Source organism: Gossypium arboreum, chromosome 9 (genome assembly GCF_025698485.1).
Source record: "Gossypium arboreum isolate Shixiya-1 chromosome 9, ASM2569848v2, whole genome shotgun sequence".
Taxonomy (NCBI): Eukaryota; Viridiplantae; Streptophyta; class Magnoliopsida; order Malvales; family Malvaceae; genus Gossypium; species Gossypium arboreum.
In genome coordinates, this window is record NC_069078.1 from 1681510 (window position 1) to 1705829 (window position 24320).

The 24320-nt window shown below is 33.0% G+C and overlaps 1 protein-coding gene and 2 long non-coding RNA genes across 3 annotated transcripts; 1 reads left to right on the forward strand and 2 right to left on the reverse strand.

The window, feature by feature from the left end:
• Nucleotides 1–850: 850 nt before the first annotated feature.
• On the reverse strand, nucleotides 851–2404 carry LOC128280739 (uncharacterized). The gene has a single exon (XM_053019072.1). The coding sequence runs from the start codon at nucleotides 2402–2404 to the stop codon at nucleotides 851–853; it is 1554 nt and encodes a 517-aa protein (XP_052875032.1).
• A 2109-nt stretch (nucleotides 2405–4513) lies between these two features.
• Nucleotides 4514–5365, forward strand: LOC128280872 (uncharacterized). Its single transcript, XR_008271066.1, has 2 exons — nucleotides 4514–4823; nucleotides 5129–5365. It is a non-coding gene; the product is annotated as an uncharacterized LOC128280872 (long non-coding RNA).
• Nucleotides 5366–11828: 6463 nt separating this feature from the next.
• Nucleotides 11829–16199, reverse strand: LOC128280826 (uncharacterized). The gene is made up of 2 exons (XR_008271005.1): nucleotides 15784–16199; nucleotides 11829–14515 (listed from the first exon to the last, which is right to left on the reverse strand). It is a non-coding gene; the product is annotated as an uncharacterized LOC128280826 (long non-coding RNA).
• Nucleotides 16200–24320: the final 8121 nt, after the last annotated feature.

Consider the following 24320-nt stretch of genomic DNA (forward strand, 5'->3'; position numbering starts at 1 on the left):
CATTTGGTCTCTCATTTCCTGCTGGATCTTAGCTAGCTGCTCTTGCATCTGAGCCTGCAGTTGCTCTTGCATCTCCTTTTGTATTTGCTCAAACCTCTGATCCATATCCTTTATCTTCCTTCGTGTGTAGTACCGGTGTTCTAGGGTAACTAGATAAATGGCCACTAATTAATAAGGTTCTTTTGTGTACATGATGTTATGCGATGCAATGTAATGCAAATGCATGGCATGAATGCAAAAAGGAGACGTCGATTCGAATTCAATTTCATTTAGAAAACTTCGCTGAAAAACAAAATCTTTTACATAAAATGAATTACATATACGGTCTTGACCTAACACCCAAAGCTTTTACTTTCCTAAGAAGGCAGGCTAACTCTCGCCCCCGATCTGATTCTAACTCATATTTAACTCCTAGCACATCTGCTTGGACCGCCAAAGTCTGTAAATAATCAGCCACCTCTCGTATATGAGCTATAGCTTCACCCATTAAGTAATCCCTATCTCGGACCTGATCCTGAGATCGGTGAAGTTACTCCCTTAGTTGCTCATTATTTGCTTCCAATAATTCAATTTGATTCTCACAGTTCTGAAGTGTAGCTTCAAGTTCTTCTACTTTCCCCTTCAAATTCTCGATCTTGCTTAGACTAGCTCTTAATTCAATTACTGAGTTACGACACCGATGTTGCTGTAGTGCCGTTTCTAACTCCTCCACCTGAGCTCTTAACATCTGTTTTTCATTCTGGCTATCGTCCAAACTCTTTTTACAAATGACTTCTCGAGCCTGAGCATCGTGGAACTTTCTTTCCCATCAATCGGCCCTAGCCTTTTCCTCTTGGATTTCTTGCCTCCACTATTCAGACGTTTTACCCAAACCAGCATTTCTCATTGACTTATGCAGCTGCTTGTAATCAGTCTTCAGACTGTCTAGGTCCTCCTCAACTTCTCTCTTTCTCTTTCTCAAATTCTCAGCCTCGGATTTTTGAACATCAACATCCAGCTTTAAGTACACTTTTTCCTCCTCCAACTGCTCTATTTTCCTTTCTAACTCCGAGGTTTTCTTTTCGAAGTCTTGCTTTATGATTTCCAATTCGGAGGGGACCACTCGCAGATATTCCTCTATCGGTCGAGCTTCTTCTAAATTTGGCCTCGGGATATTATCGTTAACCCTTCTACTCCACCATTCGTTATATTCAGGAGTTACCATTGGATTCACAGCAACTCCCTTTATCCGGCAAGTTTGGTTCCAGGCATTATAAATCTCACGGCTCTTTTTCTTGGAATCTTTCTCTCCATATGAGAACCCACTCTGAGCTAGCCCCTGCGTCATCGGTATAAATTGTCTTGATCTATATTGCCTCAATACCAGTAGAGGGGCGTATCCAACGGCTCCCCAAATCCCCAACAAAGGGACCCAATCATAACTCCCACATCGGTAGAGAATCTCATCAGAAACCATCCAAGGGGTCTTCCATTCGATATCCTCCTCTTGGAGATTTTGAAGTATCGCCATCCATTTTTCCTCTGTTATGTCATCTTTTCTCGATATGGTCACTATCTCCTTCAAAGGTGAGTAATCTCCGAAAAAAGGTCGGTAAGTGGCCTTTTCTACCCTCCAAAAGTGGCTATGAAACCATACTAACAAGAGTTGTGCACACCCAATAAATCTGCCTTCCCCTGACCTCCGACATACACTCAAAGATCTGAAAGTCTCCGCCAGGATTGCAGGAATTGGATTGACACCTTTACCTAATCGGTCAAATAGATCGGCGACTGCTTCATCTATATGCCTTAACGCTTTAGGGAAAATAACCAAACCATAAATGCTCAAGGCAAAGACATCAACTCTTTTCTTCATGTCAGGGTGAGTCTGGATCAGATCTCTCAAATTTTCCCAAGGGATGCACTTTCCACTGCCTTTCTGCTGGACCCGAGCCTCAACCCACTGTTCACTCATCCCAGTGATGTTCATCAACCTCTTTACAAAGGTTGGGGTATTGACAGCTCTAGAATAAATCTTATCAACTTGAAACCTCGGACAACGAAGCAAGGCTGTATATTCCTTGACAGTAGGTGCTAGATCCACCCTTCCGAAAGTAAAACAACTGTAGGCGGAATTCCAAAATTGAGCCATGGCGCGGAACAAATACCTATCTACCTTAACATCGAGGAGATAAGGAATATCACCATAATTACAGTAGAGTAGCTGCTTCATCTCATCATCCCAGTGACTCCATAATTCTTTCAACTCCTGAAGATCGTTCTGAACCACACTAATGCGAGTAAAGTCCCATAACTCTGACGTGCACTCCTTTTTCAAACTGTCACATTTCTCTAACTGTGCATTCTCCGACCATCTTTGGACAAACGCGTTGTCTTTCACTTTATCAAGGAATTCGTTCTTCATGGCAAAACTTTCTGTTAGTAACCGAACTGTATATCGACACCTCCTTTTATGATGAAAATGATATGCAAACACTATTAAAGAAAGAAGTAAAAGCACAAGTCAGAATCATGCATAAGAATATAAATCAAAGCAATCAAGAAATTATCAAACGCCTATTCGGGAAACCACTAGGGCTAGGTGTAATTCTACCTAACAGGTTCCTACAGCTCACTATATGTGGTTTAGTTCTAGAGTAAAGGTACCTGAACCAGCAGATTCCTCGACCCTCGCCCATTATAGGTTCATATGGATCAAGTTCGGTTCAGGAGAATACATTTCCTTATGCTCGTGCGGAGGTGAAAACCTCACGAAGACATAAGTACAGATGTATTCCGGAAACAATCCCCTAGCCCATGCAGAGGTGAAAACCTCACGAAAGCATAGTTTTTGACTCCCACTTAAAAGGTGCGACCACAACGGTCATGCAATATGATGTAAGAACATATCGAAAAACTCGACAAATAAAGTAAAACCCGCATGATAAAAAAAACCGACAAAGACACAGAAAATGCAATGAGAGGTTCGTAGATTTAAAATCCAAATTTTTAATTTTTGACGAGAAGACAGAAAACAATCAATTTACAGCTCGACTCTCTCAGTAAAATCCCCAGTGGAGTCGCCAAACTGTCGAAACCATTTTTTTGAAAACGGAAAATTGACTTTTGAAAACGAAAAGTTGGGAGTCGCCACCAATCTTTTTTAATAAGGTGTGATTGGATCACCTCAAAACACTGTCGTTTTTAATAAATAAATAAAATTTTCAAAACGACGATTTTGGTCTGCGAAAATAGAAAACCGGTTCGGGAGTCAGTTATGTACGAGGAAGGATTAGCACCCTCGACACGCCCAAAATTGGTACTTGATTGATTATTTAGTGTCTTAATGTCAAAAATTAAAGATTTGGACAGAGTTCAAAACGTGATCCTCCTTTTATTGGCTTTTACAACATTTAGGTAAGTCAAATGTGTATTAAAGACCATCTCACCTCAAGGTAAAACATTACATCCAGTACGTTAGGACGCAACATTTTTGACCCTCAATTGTGCGCTTGCCTTTAAAACGTACGTTTTAGCCTTAAGAGGATATTCGAATATTCAAAATAAACAAAGAAAGCGGAGCCCAGTACGTTAGGGCACGATTCTTCGAATTCTTTAAATACCGAACATTGCCTTTATTTTGAAATCTTTTGAGAGTGCACTGGGAAGAAGTTATTCGAATATTCAAGACCAACAAAGAAAGCGAAACCCAGTACGTTAGGGCACGATCCTTTGAGTTCCATAAATACCGAAAATTGCCATTATTTTAAAAATGATTGAAAATAAATCATTGAATGAACGGATTTGGGTAATTTAAAAGTTTAAGAAACATGATAGTATGCAACATAAGAAATAACAATATAATAATAGACTTGATAGTGCATGTATTAACACCTAAAACATAATAACCGTAAGGAGAATTAATAATAATAATCAAGACCATAGTAAAAAAAGATAACATAATAAACATAGCAATAATGATATTAATGATAAAAAATACATAATGGGAATAAAAATAACATGTTAATGATGATATTAAACACAATGATAAAAGTAAAATTAAAAACCATACTAAATTAAGACAAATAACAATAATAATATAGTAAAAAATGGTAAAAATAACGGTGGTAATTTTAACAAATAATAGAAATAATATTATAACATGATAAGACTATTAATAATTACACTTAAAGGAGAACGAATATGTATATATAATAGTATAAGTAATAATAGGAAAAAAGTAATAGTAAGCAGTAGGAATAATAAAAAGGGTATAACGAACTATATTTAAAATAGTTAACTTTTAATAAAATATATAAAAGATTAATAATAATAATATAATGATTTAAAATAAATAGTAAAAAAATAGTAAAACAAACGTAATGTAATAAAAATAATAAATAGTGGTATAATAAAATAGTATAACAAATAATAGGATAAAAAGGGAAAAAATAATACTACAATTAATAATAGAATATAATAAAATAGTAATAATAAAATAAAAACTAAAATAATTAATTTTATGATAGAAGTGGCTAAAATAATAGAAATAGGGCGTAATTGAAAATAAAACGGGATTTTTGGGGCCAAAACAAGAGAAGTGGGGAATCAAACGTAGAATTTACCCATGAGGGCAAAAAAGTCATGGGTCAACCCACCTTAAACGGTTCCGTTCCCATGGGATCAAATATCCCAAAACCTTATTATTTTGTTTGTGGCTCATTTGAGCCAAAATCATAGGGAGAAAAGAAGGGTTTTCCCCTTTTCCCTCCGCAAGGGCATAGATCGCCCATCGTCGCGGCTCCACTTTCCCCAAATGCACACCGCGGTGGCCGACGAGCCAGGTAAGGCCCTCTTACAATCCTTTTTTATTGTTATTTTTAAAAACTTTGTTTTACTATAAGAAAAAAAAAAAAAAAAGAAGCAAATTCGTAACAAGGGGTTGAGGATTAAAACTCGAAAAAGAATAAAAAATCATAATCACCTTTGTTTCTATTGGGTCGTACTAAAATATTACTCAAAAAATCTGCTATATCTCTCCGTAATTTCTCTTTATTTCCAAAAAAAATCCCCCAATTACAGTGTTTTTAATGGCTTTTTATAGCCTAGAAATAAAATGAAAATCTTCTACTGTTGTTTGCCTTTGTAGATATCTCGGAGGCGTGGGAGCGTGGCATGGAATACCGCACGATTCGGAAGCTTGGCGCGCATCGTACGCTGCTTGGACTCGAAGCTTGCGGCGCCGATTTCCTTCTGCTGCTGGGGTTTTAGGTTGGCTTTATGTTTTGTGTATTGGGTTGAGATATGTGGGATAGGTTTTGGGTAATCTGTTGGGCTTTAGGTCTGTTTTGTATTGGGTTTTAATAGGTGTTTTTATATTTGGGTTTAGTTTTTTATATTTAATTTTGTATATGTGTGGGCCTGGGCATAAATTGGGCTCAACAGTAGTTATTCTTATTGTTATTATATTATATATATATATATATATAAATAAAGTAAAAGAAATAAAAGAAAGGAAAAAAAAAAGAGAAACAAAGAAAACGAAACAGAGAAGAACAGTGGAGAAAGAAAGAAAGGGAGAAAAGGGAGAATTAGGTTTTGAAGCTTTAAACTTTAATAGGTAAGTCAATCAAAGTCCTTTTCTCTTAATTTTGATATTTTAAAAGCTTTAGAACAAAGTTTTGATGAAATTAAATTGAGGTTTTAGAAGTTTTAAAGTTTTTGAACATAGTTCATGTTGGATAAATTGTTGAATTAGGGATTTAAATTGAATGAATTTCAAGTTAAGATTGACAAATGGATTAAATCGTAAAAGAAGCTATAAGTTTTGTGATTGAGGGATTAAATTGAAAGAAATTTTAAATTAGGGTTTTATCATGAACATTGGATATTTATGTTGAATATGATAGAAAATTAAGTAGAAATAAAGTATGAATTGAGTTAGAAAAGTAAGTGAACTTAATTAGGTTCAAATTGAAAATAAGGTAGAAATTGAATAAAAATTCAATTATTCAATATAAGTTAGTGTTGTATTAATAGTATAAATTATCTTAATTTTTCATAGCTAACATAGCACCTGAGGCATCCATGAAGAAAGGAAAAGAAAAAGTGGACGAGGAGTAAACTCGAGAAAAATTCATGGTTTATATTTCTATAATCTGAACTTAGTTATTGATTGTTATATTTTTTATTTAAAGTATATGGCAAATGTTAAGGTAAGAATTATTGTGTTTTATGATTGAAATGGATTAATTGGTATATGTTAAATTTATTGAATTTATATGAATATATATATTTGATGTGGCATTGAATATGAATGTATGTTATATTGAAAATATATTGATTTGGGAAAATGATGAAATTGATATGAAAATATGTGATTATTGTGAAATTTGAACATTTGTTAATGTAAAGTGAATTGAAATATTGAATTGAAAATATATATGATTAACTGAAATATGTACTGACTAAAACGGAAAGTTTACTGTAAACCCCTATTAATAGTATCGGGCTAGTCGAATATAGTTGGCATACCATAGGATTGGAAGTTTTCAGGGATATTTCGACTTTGTGTCATGAGACACTATAAGTGTCGCCTTATTGTTACTGTTCCGGATTTGTTCCGAAGAGGTACTCCGTACCTTACTGTTACTGTTACTATTTCAGATTTGTTCCGATGAGGTACTGTGTGTACCGTTATTGTTACTGTTACCGTTACGGTGTATTCCGGCTCCGACCGACGAAACACTGTATGCTATCTCGGTGTGTGGGTTGGATCCGTGTATCTGTCCAGGTCCTAGTCATGTTAATAGGGGTAAATAAAGGTACTGAATAATTGACTACTGCTGAATATTTGACTGTTATCGAATTACTGGTTATTACTAATGACTGACTGATTACTGAACAATAAAGATATATTGATTGCTATTGAATGATAATGACAAATTGATTGATATTAAAAAGTACTAACTATTACCGAAATGGATAAGTACAGAATACTAATTGAAATGTGATAGTTTAATGTTATTTAATGTTACTGAATAGTGAACTGAAGAATGACTGAAACATATGAATTAAGTATCTCTGAATTAGATATGAATGGGAAATATTATTGTTCAAGTGATATATGAATTTATTTTGGAAAGCCAATCGGATTAATAGATGATAAGAATTGAATGAGTTATAAAGAATTTATCCATGAAATGAATAATTGAATATTTAAGATCAATATATGTTTTAAGTGTATGTTATATTATTAAATGTTTGGATTATAGAAATACCACTGAGTTCATACTCGTGCAGACGGTTTGTTTTCGACATGCGAGTTAGGTTAAGGTCAGACTGTTGAATCAGCATCTTAGGCCGATCTTGTACTCAATAAGGTAAAGCATGTTAATTGTTGATAATGACATGTACCTAGGATGTCTTAAGTGTGTTGTTTTGCATTGTGATAGTAATAGTGAATTAAGTAAATTGATAATTGATAATGATACATAATAAGTGTTTTAAGTTAAGTATTGGATTGATTTGGTATTGGTATTTGTATTGGTTGTGGTTTGAAAATTTGCAGGGTTGGTTAGTAAAGTGTGAAAGGTTCATTATTGAGTCCATACGGCCTGGCATACGGGCGTGTGACCAGACCGTGTGAGACACACGGCTTGCACACGGGCATGTTGTTAGGTCATGTGTCCCCTGCACCTAAAATGCTACAAAACAAATTGCCACACGGGCTGAGCACACGGGCGTGTGTCTTGGCCGTGTGAAATTAATTTGTTCATAGGTAAAAGTCAGAGAGCTCCACGGGTAAAGAATACGAGCATGTCCAGACCGTATGAGCCATACGATGTGGCCACATGGGTGTGTCATATAAGCCACATAGGCGTGTGGTACTGTTCATAAAAGTGAAATTTTAAGAATTTTATGAAAAATTTTATAAGTTTCCGATTGAGTCCCGGTTTGGTTTTAACATATATTTTAAGTCTCGAGGTCCCATTAAAGGAACATTAAGATATATTTTATGAACTAAATTGTATTTCTTTCTCTTCTAATTGTAATTGATCTGTAGTGATCGATAATACTCCATAATCCTGTTCCGACTACGGGATAGGGTTAAGGGGTGTTACATGCATAAAATAAAGAAATTTTTTTTTATCACTAAACCATGCGACATCATCTAATTCTAATTTTCTTGAAATAAATTCAAAAAATTAGGAAAAAAAATTAACAAATCAGAAAAATATGGAAACTTATATAAAATCTCTAGAAATTAAAAAAAATACACTTTTCTGAACCTTTGGACTAGAAATACTATAGCAAATATATATATATATAATCAAGCAACAGTGTCCGCAAATATACAGGTCAAGTTGTAATATAGTTTTGTACAATGAGGTATAGGAAGTACTCCGATTATCGTGCCCAAGGGAGGATGGATTAACTCTATAATGATCTTCTACAATAATAGGTCTAAACAGTACTCACCAAAAATCATATTACGATAAATAATAATTGTCACATTCCAAAATTAGGGCTAGAAGAAATAGAGATAAAATTTAGATTTCTAACGCATAAAAAGAATAGAGTAAGTGAACTTAAAATGCCTTAAAAATTATTTTTGATAAAGAATTAATAGAAATAGACCATTAGGCTTGATGGTAAGATGTTATGCAAAGTTAAGGTCCTAGGTTCAAACTCTCTTGATTACACCCTTTTTTTTTTTTTTTTAATTTACCTTGAAGCTTGCCCAAAACTCTTTAAAAACAATTTTTAAAGGTTTATAACAAGAATGAGTTTGCTAGTTTAATGATTAAGACATAGCATTCCCTTTGGTCCCAAGTTTGAAACCTATTGTGCACTTTTTAGCCAAAATATTTATTTCCTTGTTTTTACCTCATAAAATACCGAATTTTCAAACTAGCCCAGACCAAAAACTATTTTTTAATTTAGTCCTTAATTTAAATCAATCCTAATTCTAAATGAATTCATAAACCTATTTCAATTAAGGAAAATTTTTTTTATAAATAGTCAATCTTTTAGAACTCATATTTAGAAAAAAATTCAAGAAAAAAAAGCTATCAAAATTCTTTCTTCTTCTTCTTCATTGTCGAAACCTTCATTGCAATTAAGGTTCTTAAGAGATTTCAAGGTTTTCAATTGCAATTCTCTCCTTCTAGTGATTTTCGATTTCTTCATCCCAAATTAAGGGGTTTTTTTGTGTCTTCAATCAAGTGTGAGATCTAATTTAAGTCATTATGTATGATTAATTAAGTTGAAGCATTAAGAATTAGGGTTTAATGTAAAAAGAAAGTAACATGCAAACCCTATTTTATATTATATGACTTAGTATGTGAGCCCCATTGTTATATAGTATGACATAGTATACAACCCCTCATGTTATATAGTATGACATAGTATGTGAACCCCCATGTTATATAGTATGACATAGCATGGAACCCCATGTCATATAGAATGACATAGTATGCAAACCCCCATGTTATATCGTATGACATAGTATGCAAACCCTCACATTATATAGTATGACATAGTATGCAAACTCCCATGTTATATAGAATGACATAGTATACGAGCCCTCATGTTATATAGTATGACAAAGTATGTGAACCCCAATGTTATATAGTATGACATAGTATGCGAACACCCACATTATATAGTATGACATAGTATATGAACCTGATTTTCCATAATTCGATGTAGCAGATTAAACTATTTTTCACATTTAAGGAGCTTGAATACAAGCATTTTCATTGTGTTTTAATTCAGTTTCTTTAGTTTTGTTTACATTCAACGAAATGTGCACATTGAATCTTTTATTAACCTTAAGGGTTGAATGAGGCTTAAGGGAAAGCTATCATACTTTGTGAGTGTACAAAAGAACATTAGAGGGCATTTTGGGTCAATACTGGACGCTATGTCACAACATGGGGGATCCGATATCGCAACATAGAGAGAAAAATAGAGAAAGTGAGAAATAGCTTTCAATGTCACTACACAGGCTAAAGATGTCGCGACATGCCCTGAAGATGGCTACAGAGGAACATGCTAGTTGCTACGTTGTGACACAGGTCTTAGTGTGTCGTAACATCAACTCTATGACGAGAATAAAACATGAAGTAGGGGCATTTTGGTCTACACAATTGAGGTTTAAGCTTGAGAACATCAGCTACCCAAGGGCTAAGGATGACAACTACCTAAAGGCTATAAATAAACCTCTCTGGCACACATTATATACATCATTCAATTAGCTTAGATTTTCTTTTAAGGTTTAAGAATTGTTTTCTTTTTTTTTCTTAAGTTTTCATAGTTTTAGTTATTTGCTTTCTTCAAGAGATTTGATTGTAAAGGATATCTTCTTTGGATTCGTGCTTATTATCAGTATCAATTAGCTTTTCTTAAACTCTCTATTTCAATCCATTCCCTATTATTAATTCTTCCATTTATTCCATGTTGTTTATGAAAGTCATGAGAAACTAATCTTTCTAATGGGAGGATTAGTGAGTGGAAGAATGATCTCTTAACTGTTTTGTAGGGTTATTCAATAGATCAATTGTTTAGGAAAGGAATAATGTGAAACAAACCCTAGGCCTAACAACCCCAAGAAGCTATCAAGGTGGGAATTAACCTAAAATTGGTCTTGCCCATCCGTGAATGTCTTGACCCCAAACTAGTTTGAATTGTGAGGTCAGAAGATAAGTAATTTTTCTGACTCGTTATGTTAGTGGAAGATCGAAAAATCTTGCTAGGGTAGTGATTAGTTGATTGACGAAGAACCCGAGACGACAGTTGATTGAGATTGCTAAAGCAAGCTAATCACCCATCTTCAGATTTGATTCACTTTATTTCTCTCTATCTGTTACAATCTTATTTTTTTATGTTATTTTATTTCCTTAGTTTAAGAAACCCTAAAATTATCTCTTATTTTACTTTCGTACTATAACTGACTTAAAGTATTAATTAGATCTTTAATTGTTTAGGTTAAGATTGATTTAGTACTCGCATCTATTGGGTACGATCCTCGGAGTACTTACCTACTTTATTGAAAAATCTATATTAAAACTCGACCAGTATATTTGCAGATACCGCCTCGTAATTCTTTATTCTATTGCAGCATTCACACTCTGGACGTTAGTATATCCGGAGGTGGTCAGAACCCCGTGTTATATAAAATGATATTATATGCGAACCATCATGTTATATAGTATGACACAATATGTGAATCCTCATCTTATATAGTATGTGATTTAATATGTGCAAACCCTATATATACAAACCTTATATGTGCAAACCTTTTATGTACAAACCCTATATGTAAACTTGTTATGTATGTGTTAGACGAACAAACATGATAAACAATGTAATATTAAAATATCGATACAAGTTTTTAGTTTGCATGAAGATATTGCATATGTGAAATTGATATGAATGAATGCATGAATACATGCCATTAAATGATAATATGAAATAATAAATGTGCTTGGCAAGCATAGCATCAGTTGTTGATAAATAGCATGATATGTTGAGTTTATGTGCATGATTACATGAAATTGGGTATGGAGGATAGAAGAGGTCCAAGGAGAAAGTGATAATTTACGTCCACACCAAAAGCCAGTACTGCTCGAAGTAAGCGACAATGTCATCGAGATCGAGTAAACTAGGATGATAGTTAAAATGCCATCAAAATCAAACAATCGAGATGGTAAGTTATTGTAATAAAAGTCATCGTCACAGATGATAAGTGAACAACCATCATTATCGGGAAATTCGGGATGGTTAGTTATTGAAATGTGTTTTGGAGTGCTGAGCGATGCTCGAGGGCGAATGGGATGTATGAGTGAGAACTTAAAATTAAAATTTGCATTTGCATTGCATCATGAAAATAATCAGTACATGCTTTGATTTTCTAAATGTCCCTTACATTATGCTTAATTTTCTATTAGGCTATAAATTGAATGCTTTACTGTTTGATCAATTACATATAATGGTTTATAATTTAGACTCACATTGATCTGTCCTAAGCTCATCCCCTATTTTCCTTACCTTTCATGTAACGCAAAAAACTAATACTCGAAATGGCATCGAAAGAACCTCGAACTAGCAACCCATTTTCTTTCATTATTATTTTAAAAGTTTCCATTAAAAATTTCCTTAGTTGTTTTATTAAGTCATTTACCATATTGTAATTATTAATTATTTCTTGCTTTTATAATTGTGGTTTGGGATTGTTTAGCTTAATACCTTTAAAGCATGACATATAGTTAACGCTCTGATAAATTGCATGTTGTTTGGCTTAGAAAACCATTATTCTTAATAATATTTTCCACTGCTTTGCAAAATACTTAAAGTTTTGATAGGTCTTTTTAAACTTGAACCATTTTTCAACAATTCACATTAATAATATTGTAATTGGATTACTAAGTAAAGTCATTTTGATTAATGAATGTTTTGTTCTTAAAAACTAAATAGTGATTTTCATACAAATTAACTCAAACAAGTGAATGACTTTACTGGATCACTTCGGTGATCAATGTAGCGCCCTTGGCTTAGCCAAAACTCCTAAGTCAGGTTGGGGTGTTATAATAATAAAGAAATTAATATTATGAAATAAAATAAAATTACTAGAACGAAATTAATCAACAAAGAAATCTCAATTAACAAGTTTAAGATTAACTTACTTCAATGGTTGTAAATAACTTCAGAAGTCGGGTTTTAGTGAACTAGCTAATAACTAACCAGTTAATACCTCTTGGCCTCTAACTGATTAATTAATTCATTAATACTCAATTGGCTCTCAACCTTACTTTCTAAACTAGGATAAATTACGATTTACTCGGTAAACTTATCTCTCAACCTCATTTTACCTAGATGACTTCCTAGGGTCGTCAATCCTAAAGTTTAAGCATACATAATTTAAACCAACTAATTCTATAGGGAACCCTCGTTCTTCCATTAATTACTCTCACATTCACTCGTTAACATTTCTAAAGGATTTAGCTACTCATGAATCTCGAGACCATTCTCCTAAGAATTAATTTAATCATGCAAAAACACAAATTAAACTAAAACGAAAAGAAAATTGATATTGATCCGTTTGATAAACTGAATGCACTCAGTTTTGCAAATTCCTGTAACAACTATAGAGATATTGATGTTAACAGGAAAAAAATGAAAGAAAAATATATCAAAACACTTAATAACCAAGTCTTGGACTCAAATCAAATCCAAGTTCGAACAAGAAATAAAAAATTGTTTCAAAAAATAAATTAAAAACTAAGTCTAAAACTAAAACCTAGATTCTAACATAACAACTTGTCTCTTAGCTTAGCATCAACTTAACTATTTATAGATAAAGTTAGTTGCTCACTTAGGTCAATTACAAGCTTTAATTAGGCTAAATATGTATTGTGCAGACAATGACACCTCCATCAGACCTGTTTCGTGAAATAGGCTTATGTGTATCATGACAAAAACTTCGAGTACTAAATTTAAACCTTGTTCGGCTATGTTGTGACCTAGTTGTCATTCTTGATGCTTTTGGGCCAAAAAATAGGTGTCTTGCATGCTCAATTTGTAATCTCCCCAATCCGACCTAAACGTTATGGCCGAATTGTGAAGATCACATTAGCCACCTGTGTAGCTAAACTACCCTATCATTCTTTGAAAACCTTAGTTACTCGCTCTTTTAAAAAAAATAGCGGTGTATCTTTGTTATTGTAGAAGACATTTCATTAATTAAATCAGACATCCTTATGTCGTGTTATTAGCATTTGCGTGGTTTAGAAAACACATTGCCCGTTGCTTCACTCAATAAAACCTCATTATCTTTTATTACAGTGGAAAACTTAATTTTTACCCCTTTTAACATTAAGCCAGCATTGTCCAATATCAAAATGTACTTTAAAACCAAATTAATGTGTCGAATATGAATACATGAAAATCACAAAACAAAGTAAAATCCAAACCACGATCCAAATAACTTTAAAGTCCCAAAACAAATTAAATTTTAAATAAAACTTAAATGAAATAAATAATAATTAGTTCGAAGTTCGTCGTATGCCCATGTGTCGTATCTGATCCTACTCTTAAGCATTACCTAAGATGTTTGAAACTATGGTGTAAGCTAACTAGCTTATTATGAGTCTAAATGGTAAGAACATTCAGTTATCCGTACAATCACCAATCAATAATTTAATACAACATATCACATAGCATAAAACATTATCTTTTGAGTGCCATGGACATAATGCAATGCATAAAGAATCCTACCCAACCATCCTCTACACACGACGAGTTCCCCAGAACCCGTTTGCCAAACTCCAAACATTACGAGCTGGGCTCAATGTGGTTAAACAACCATTATACGTAATGCAGTTATACTACCATTTAAAACACAATATAATCGTCATTCTCCTCATTAATCCTGGTGCAGTGCATTGATAACATAAATGCAAACTTAATATGCTGCAATTACTCCACGAAACTCGTCTGTCATCCACAATAACCCACCCCATGCACATGCGACCTTTCATACAAATTACGATCAAGAACACATTCCCATTACATTCACATTTCAGTAGCATGTTTTACATGCCCTCATAATATCATTCACTTTCATTTTGTAGTAATACTTATAAAGAATTCAATTTCTCCATCAATATGATGAAGTTCCAACAGGCCATACTTTCATTATCATTTTATAAGCAATTTTTCCAGTGCATGAGTAGCAAACTTTCATTCAGTACATTTAATAGCATTTCACTCATGCATACATTTCATGTAGTCAATCTTTATTTTCATTTTAATACATGATATACATACATCCAACAGACATTATATATTCAAACCATTCATGTTATTTTATACCAATACCAATCATACAAATAATCAGTCAACCATGTAACTTTGCAAGCATGCCATTAGTTAGGGCACAAAAAGTACCTAATTCGACCACCTTAAAATCACTTACATAACCATTTAACTAATTCCGCCAAGAAAGCTTAAACATCAACTTAATCACTGAAAGTATTATTTAGACTTTCAAGTTTATAGGTTAGAACCCACACCCTAATTTCGCACAATCATAGCATTATTGGCGAAACCCGCAATTCCTCCTTTAGGCTTAAATTGAAATTAAATATTTATCAAGTTAAGATGCTGAAAAATTATCCTTAAAACACCCTCTAAGGGTTCGACCAAATCAGCATTACAGCACTAACTTTCAGATCTAATTAGACTAGACTATTTACACTGATTCGATGCGAAACGTGCGAACGAACGACAAACGGCTTCATTGTACGTTCGGGACATTTAAATAAGTGCATAAAACAATTAAAATACCAATAATCAGTAGATAATAATCCATTTAAAATCTTAATTTAATCGTCTAACACATTCCCTAATTTCCAAGTCAAATTTGCCCATTAGCCCATAAACAACCGTACTTACGCTTCTCGTTTCGTTAGATCTAAGTTGTCAAACGATTTAGGTTGAATTTCCTTAAATCATAAATGATTAAAGGCTGATTAGGAAGTGGTTTAATAGATCTAAATATTACTGTAAATAAATGGTAAAATTATTAAAAATAAGCAGCCCCGTTTTGGTGGTTCTAAGAGCGGCACATCACCACTAATGGTGGCAATTTGGTGTTGTTTTGAGAGCTTAATAAAAATGTGTCTGAAGGTTGAAAATTTACCATTTAAATCATTAAAAACCATAAAGGTCCAGATACGAAACAAGAGATCTTTAATAGAAAATAATTTGATAATAAAGTAGAAGAAAAACGTCACTTACTCGAAGGATAGCAAAAGAGCGGTAATGGTAATCTTTGTGGAGCCTTTGGAGGCTTACTTTTAAATGATAAAAATGGTAGATTTGAGGATGGAAATTTTAATGGAAAAAGTAGCAAAGGTGATAAGGAAAATTTTGTAAAAATCCTCTATCAACAAAGGAAATATGGGCAGAAGAGAGGGAACTTTAGGCAGTAGCACAATGAGGGAGAAAGGGGAAAAATAAAAAGGGAGAGAAGAGATGAAGGGGAAGGGCGGCTAGGGTTGTAAAAGAATGACTAAAGGCTGAAAAATAAATGAAAAAGTGATATTTATTCCTAGGTTAAGCAGCATGGCTGGCACAAAAATAGGGAGAAAGAGAAAATAAAGCTATTTTACAAGGGAAGGGAATCAAATTTGAGACCTTGATCTATTTGCATTGCCTCTAGATTTTTCTTTTAACCACTGGGTCACTTACTTATCTTTTAAATAATTCTACATTCTTTTAAGAAAAAATTTGGGATGTTACACAATTAACTCGTTAAAACTACCTTAAAGCCCGTATTGGCTCAAAAGGTCAACTAATTCAAACTTATGCGTAAAAATCCTTATTTTGAAAGAATTTAAATCTAAGCTATTGAAACTGAAAATATAATAAAATAACCTAAAATGAATTTAAAACAAGCTCGTTAAATGCTGAGAAGTACCTAATTTTTCATTACAAATTGTGATAGGTCAAATACCCCACACTTAACTTGTTGCTTGTCCTCAAGCAAATAAGATAAAACTATAAAAGACAAAGAAAAGAAAACACACAAGATAATAACATACTTGAGCATGTTTTGTATGCATAACTAGATAGGAACAATATAAATAACATGGTGTGGCTAAACATGTAATTCTAGCGCGATTTGTAACTGACTCATGATTTCTAATAATAGATAGGTTAGTTCAAAAAATTACTAAGCAAACAAATCAAAGAATGTCAAACATAGTTATCCATCAAAAAAAATCCACAAATATAAATTTATGCTTAAAGAAGTATAGGTGGTAAGAATTTTCAATTCTGAGTTCAATATTCATCCATGTCGTGTATCACCTAAGTCACATAGGACTTTTCGGCTTGTAAGGTTCTACAGCTTAGGCTGGTTCGGATTTTAAGAACAAGCTCAACAAAGTAGGTTAAGCTCAAATATAATTTGGCACATTATATTATTCCCAATTCTCCTTCAATGTCCCCACTAGACTCAACATATTATATCCACTTTTCTCACTTTCCTTTTCTCTCTATTTCCTAAGGTACAATATAATATTCATGAGTACAATCATCTTGGCAAGTCTTTTGTGCAAAAAATGAGTATATTTTTTCTTTTTCTATGGGTTTTTTCCTTTCCTTTTACTCACTTTGCATTTGTTCATTTGAGATTTTCTCACTTGACTTTTAACCTTCACAAAGCTTTTCTTCATTTAGATCTTTCATTAATGCACAAGTTTGCAAGTATCTTATACTCGCTATACTATACTATACTATACTATACTATACTATACTATACTATATTATAATATACTATACTATTCCTTGGTTTCCACTCTCAATTTTTTTTTATTTTGAAATCTCCATTATGCATCTACCTAACCCTCAATATTAATGGCCCAACATCTAAGTTCGTGTTGGAACCAAAAAGAAAGGATCTAGAGATAATATATTAGGCACATGGTTTCGTTCACGGCTCATCAAGAAAATGGATTTAGGCTCAAAATGGGGTACTAAGGAATTGATTCATCGGGTCGGCTTTTTAGCTCAAGTGTCTACCAAAGAATGTCTTAGGTCATCCCTAGGTATTTCAATACATGGATTCAATTATTTATCAATTTTTATGACCTATAATTCAATCAACATTCATGTTTTTTATGTATTTGTTTATCATGCGGTATGCTTAACACACTTTAACCAATTCACAGTGTAATAAATTGAACTAATTAGTCTAAAATTAAACAACCTAGAATAAATTATTAACAGACTAAATTGACAGTTTATATACACAATCCTACTTACATGCTCCTAACCAATCACTTGTATTTCTACAAGCTCAAGCACAAACAAAATACACATTAAAGAAAATTTTTAACTAAAAATACTAAGCAAACATTAAAGAAAATACTAAAAAATAATAAATAAATATTGGAAAATTCTACGTCAACCTCACACTTTATTTGACACATTGTTCCTAATGTGCTCGAAAGATAATTAAAGAAAGAGATTACCTGTTTTAGTGTGACAACTCCAGTATATTTGTCGAGTGACCTCCCCCTTGCTTGTTTAGCTCCAAAATATAATGTAGTCTAAAGCGTGGAGTTCCTACATAGATATAAACATTTTTTTTGTTTTTTTTATTAGCAAAAAAAAAACATAGGGAAAGCAAAAATAAAAAAATCATCAAAGTTTGAAAATTACAATCCCTAAAATATAAAAAGAGCTCAATTTCAGTAGGAGCCTTGTTTGGACCCCTTGTCCTCTTCTTCCTTAGGATCTTCCTCCTCTTCTGTGTCCTCATTGTCAATTTTACTATTGCTCGGTCTCAGATTGTATTTGAAGGATGCGAATTGTAGCATCTGCAGGTTGTGTCTTCGTGCGTAGTCCTTGTAACGCCCTTTACCCGAGACCGTCGCCGGAGTCGAGCATAAGGCACTACTAAACTTATTTGAGCACTTAACCAAATTCAGATAATTTATATCATACTTTTCAGACAAGCTGTCCAACTACGTCATAGTTGCTAAAAAAAAATCATATCTCGAGTTATAAAACTCGAAATCCAAATCCGTAAATTTTTCCCGAATTTAGACTCATATATCTACTTACCAGTTTTTTTTATATAATTTTTGGTTGGTCCAATTAGTACAGCTTTTTAGTTAAATTCTCCCCTGTTTCAGGGTTTGGCTACTTTGACCCCTGTGCACTACGAACCAAATTTCTCCCTGTACAGAATTCAAATAACCATGCCGTTTGTTTCTCTTAAAAATAGACCCAATAACGAATCCATACATATACAGTATGACTCATAATTATTTTTGTGCAATTTTTAATGATTTTTACAAATTAGAACAAGGAAACTCGAAATCATTCAGACTCTGTCTCACAACAATTTAAATATCTCATAACATAAAATCCAATTGCATGCACCGTTTCCTCTATATGAAACTAGACTCATTAGGCTTTAATCTCATTTTTTTTTCTCAGCCCTTAACTCAATTTCCACAATTTATGGTGAAATTTTCAAAGTCAAACTACTGCTACTTACCAAAAACTGTTTTAGTACAAATATTGTTAACTAGTTTATAACATCTTTACTTCAATTCATTCAAACTCTATACATGCCATATAAATCTTTAAACATAAAACAAAAACTACCGGAATTGATCTGAATAGTGTGCCTTATTGTGTTGATCCAATCTACCAACTTCTCTTTAATTCAATCTACAAAAGAATTTATCAAACACACACAAGTAAGCTTATTGAAGCTTAGAAAGCTCATAGGCATAATAACACAAATCTTATCAAATATTGTACACAATCATATATCTATTAGTTTAACTATTTCATCCTCCAAATCACAATTTCATTAATAACTCATTTGAATAATTTCCATATGGTTACTCACAATTTAACTCCCTTAGGCCCATTTCTCATTTACTTCATTGTCAAATTAGGGAACAATAAGGGAATTGAGTGCTTCATTATCACATTGCCATAGTAAACTATGGACTTTCACATTGTTACGCATCACACACCGAAGCCATAGCCTTGCCATGGTCTTACACGGTTCACATATCATACCGAAGCCATATCCCAGACATGGTCTTATACGAAATCACATTATCACATTATCACATTATACCGATGCCATAGCCCAGCTATGGTCTTATATGGAGTCACATTATCACATTGCACCGATGCCATAGCCCAGCTATGGTCATAAACGGGCGCACTTATCACATATTTTCCGTCAATTCATCAGGGTCACAGAATGGAAGCACTCAAATCCATTGTTCCTACTAATTTGTACTTTTAGTTACACATTATTTATTTGTTAATGCAAATTGATAGTATTCATCAACAATAAAATACTTTAACAATCATAAGATTTTCATAACAAAACATTGAACTTTGCCATATGAACTTACCTGGGCTAATTTGCAAAAGTCGTAGAAATTCAATGACTATTCTTGAATTTTTTCCTTTCCACGATTCAGTTCGTTTTCTTGATCTATAATTATAAAATCATTCCTTCATTAGCATCCATTTCAGTTCTATTCTATTTCACAATTTATGCCCTTAAATTCTTGAAATTAGACAATTACCCTAAACGTTTCAATTTTTACAATTTAGTCCCTGCTCAATTTATTCAACAATTGAACTATTTCTTCTCAAATAACACTTTATTTAAACATTATAAACTATCTCATAGCTTTTGACATTCAAAGTTTCATCACAAAACCCTAATTTCACAACTTTCACAATTAGGTCCTAAATATTTATTTCTAAAAAAATCTCTTCATAAAATCATCATATAATAAAATTAAAACCTCAATTCCATGATAAATCATCATAAACTTTCAGCACTTGTTCATGGTAACTTTCAAAATTATCCATATAATCAAAAACTAATGAATTAAACATATAGACCTAGTTGTAAAAGTCACAAAAACAGAAAAATTATCAAGAAAAAGCAAGAATTAAACTTACATGATGTAAAAATATGAAAAACCAGCTTTCTCCAGACCTTCTACGGTGTTTTGGCTGATAAAATATGAAGAGATCTCTAGATTCTTCAATTTTGTTCTTATTTTATATGTTAAAGTTGTAAAATTTCCAATTTTGCCCTTATTTCCCTTATTTTTCTGCTGATTTTCTTGCCTTTGCCGTCCAGCCTATTCACTTTTAGCCTTAATTTCCCTTTAAATCTTCCTTCTTTTAACACTTGAACTATTTAATCCTTTTAGCAAAATTTATTTTTATTACAATTTAGTCCTTTATATTTAATTGACTACCTAATCGTTAAAATTTCTCAACCAAACTTTAATACTAGCTAAATGAAACTTCATAAATATTTATAAAAATATTTATAGCTTGATTTTCAAATTCGAGGTCTCGATACCTCGTTTTTGACCCGCTTGACCTAATAAATTCTTTTAATTCACTAATTTTACCATTTCACAAATTCTTCTAAATTCTTACTTGACTCATAAATATTAAATTACTATCTTGTTCAATCTTATTTGTCAGATTTAGTGATCTCAAATCACCATTTCCGACACCACTGAAAATTAGGCCGTTATAGTCCTCTTAAATTGGCCCTGCCTCTTATATACATCGAATTATCCATTCTAAGTCAAGAATGTTACCTTCATTTGAACTTTGTTGTGCTTCAAAGCCTTTTTCCCATTTATGAAGTTCTACAAATTGTCTTGCTCTGAACTCTCGTATAGGATTCTTTGATGGTTGCAGAAATAATTCTGACCTTCTCATGGGAACTTTTTCTTTCTTGCATAAGGCTATCATAAGATGTGGGAAAACTAGCCCTATTTTCTTCTTACAAACGCAGCAGATCATGCTTCAGTATATCCAAGTTCCAATACAAATTCTTTCCTTCTGCAAGATTGCATAAAGCATAATGACTACAAAAGTATTAATTTTAGAAACATTAACCTCAGGATGTATACGAGTGCACATAAATTTGAACCACATTTTGTCCATAAGGGATAGTCTAAAATGTGAAAATGATATTGGAAACTCAGTGTTTAACGGTTGTGTCCATTCACCTTTCTCATCAGTTAAGTAGTCTATGATGTTGTCCATGTCTATGTTTTGGAAAAAAATTAAATCCTATTTTTGTAAAAAAAAATCATACATATAGAACGGAACATCATAATATCTACAAATTTTGGGGGGTGATATCGATATGTCTATGCCCCTAATAGTGACATGTGACCATGGCTCGCCTAATGGTCACTTGGCTTCCATTTATTTTAGGGATGTATAAAATTATTGTATAACAGGAATGTTAGCCGAGTCTGTCAGGATTTTATAGAATTTATCCCACTTATGGTGTCACACCCCAATTTATGTTTTAATGTTGTTAGCGTTTAGAAAAGAATGAGTATCTAGCCTAGTTGTTAAGTAGTAGTAAAATTGCTCTTGGGTCTTGAGACTTGAGTTTGATTCCCCATTCTAATTTTTAAAAAAAAATTTAGGACTCCCTCCATTTGCCACCCTTAGGGTTTTAGAAACCCTAAATTTTTATCTTATTCCTCTCCCTTTGTGTTCATACTACCTCCCTTACCCCAAAACTCTTAAGGAAAGATATCTTTTTCTCCCATTTTCCCTCTATTTTCTTTTTTTTTTATTCTTACCATCTTACCACCTTTGAGCCCCAAAACCCCTAAGCATATTTTGATTATTATCATTTTTTTCTCTCATCATCCACCTTGTTCGCCCATTTTCTAACTCCTCCTTAGTTCTTTTCTTTTCTTTTTTCTTTTTTCTTTTTCTTTTTTTATTATTTCTTACCCCTACCATCAACACCATCACATTTATCACCACCTCTTCTTGCACCACCATTCATCGCCCACCACTGTCACGCCATTGCCGTTTTTCTTCTTTTTTTTTCTTATCATTTCTTTTGCTATGATGGCCGAACCTATGCCTAATTTTTCTCTATATTTGATCTTTTATAAATTAATATGGAAAATTAGGCTTTCCTAGTATACTTAATGAGCTTATTCTCAAGCAAAATAGTATATTTTTCTATAGTTTTTCCTAATTTTTAAATTTTAAGTTAATAAGTGTAAATGTCTCATTTTTACTCATTTCATGACCCAATTTGGCCGATAGTTCCTTTGGGTGACCTAACATGTGGTTGAGTGGTGTAAGGACGTGTTGAAGGTTGAAAACGAGCAAAAATAACACCAAAGGAAAGGGCGTCAGGATATCCAAACCTTAGAATCGTGATACCTCCAAAACACTTGAATATTAGAGACCACCCTTTAGTGGTATCGCGATATCCACTTAGGTTATCACGATATCCACCCTCTAGGAAGACCCTCGAGTTTGAAACTGATCGGGGTATTGCGATACCCTCTTCTTAGGTATCGTGATATCGATATTATGAGGGGACAAAGTTGGACAAAAAGAGTAGTCTTTGTCCACCTGATGCACCAATAACACAAGGCCCATGTATAGGTAATTTTGACAATGAAATTTCATCAGCCATTAGCCTAAAACAACCAATTTGGGCTGAGAAGAAAGGAAACACATATTAGTTTAGTTTTTAACTTTAGTTTCTCTAGGTTTTCTCTTTTTCTACAACTTTCCTAGGGGTTTTAGTTTTTCTTCTCCTTTCATAGTTCTAGAGTTTATTTTACTGCATTTTCTTCTTGTTCTTAGTGTTATTGTAGTTAGTTAAGTTAGTTATCACTGTAGCTTAGGATTATTTACATTTCCAGTCCATGTACTCTGGTTGTAATGAAATTTTTAGTTTTAATTTAATGCATTTCAATTTATTTTACTTTGTAGTTGTTAAAATTTGTTCCTTTTATGTTTATTGCATTAGGTTTTCTTGTTGAATGCTTTTAGTTTCATGTTCTTTAAGTTTTCTTGCATAAAAATCTCAAGTATTATATTTTTCTTAAGCTTTATTTTCATGGTTGCCTTAGTTTTCATTTCCATGGTTGTTAGTTGTATTTTCATTATGGGTAGCTAAACCTTTAAGGGGGTTGGTTGATGGAGATGTGGTGAGTTGATTTTTGGATGAAGGACCAAATCGTAATTAACTGGATAAATTTGAATGAACATAAAAACTTAGGATTGAAGACCCTAAGGGAGCATCTAGACAAGTGAAACTGAGAGGTAATCTTTTTGCGCACCAATTCGTTAGTCCCGGATTACCCAATGTGATCGAGAGATAAAACTAGACTAATTTGTCTAATTTGGTAAAATTGAGTTCGGGAGATAAAATTAAGCCACTTTTGTAATTTAAGTGATTGAAGTCCCTCATTCGAAAATTGGCCAACCACATCAAAGTCAATTGATCATCGTTCGTCATTTCTTGGTTAATTTTGTAGTTTTGCACTTTTTACAATTTAGTCCCTAAAGTAGCATTTTTATTTTTTTTAAATTTCCTTGCAACATTTTCTTATTATGTTTTTTCTTACTATAAAACCACACCAGTAGCTACTTAGACTCTAGAGTGTGTGCTAATTATTACTCAACCACCATCTCCTTTGGATTTGATCCCTTGGAATACTTCGTGTTTCATTGGAACTATAAATATTACAATGACATTGCCCGCTTGCAGTTACGGCCTGTGTTTCAAAAATAGTTTTCAAGTTTGTTTGTTTTAATCCACATGATGTCACATCCCAAAAATCGGGTTAGTATTAATTAGGTTAATGAACTGGGAGTAGTTACACCCAAATTTTATTTTAGTGATCAACTAATGGTAGAGATGTCATTGATGATCTGTGTTCGAATCTCTTCCCTCACATTATTTTCTATGTGATGCA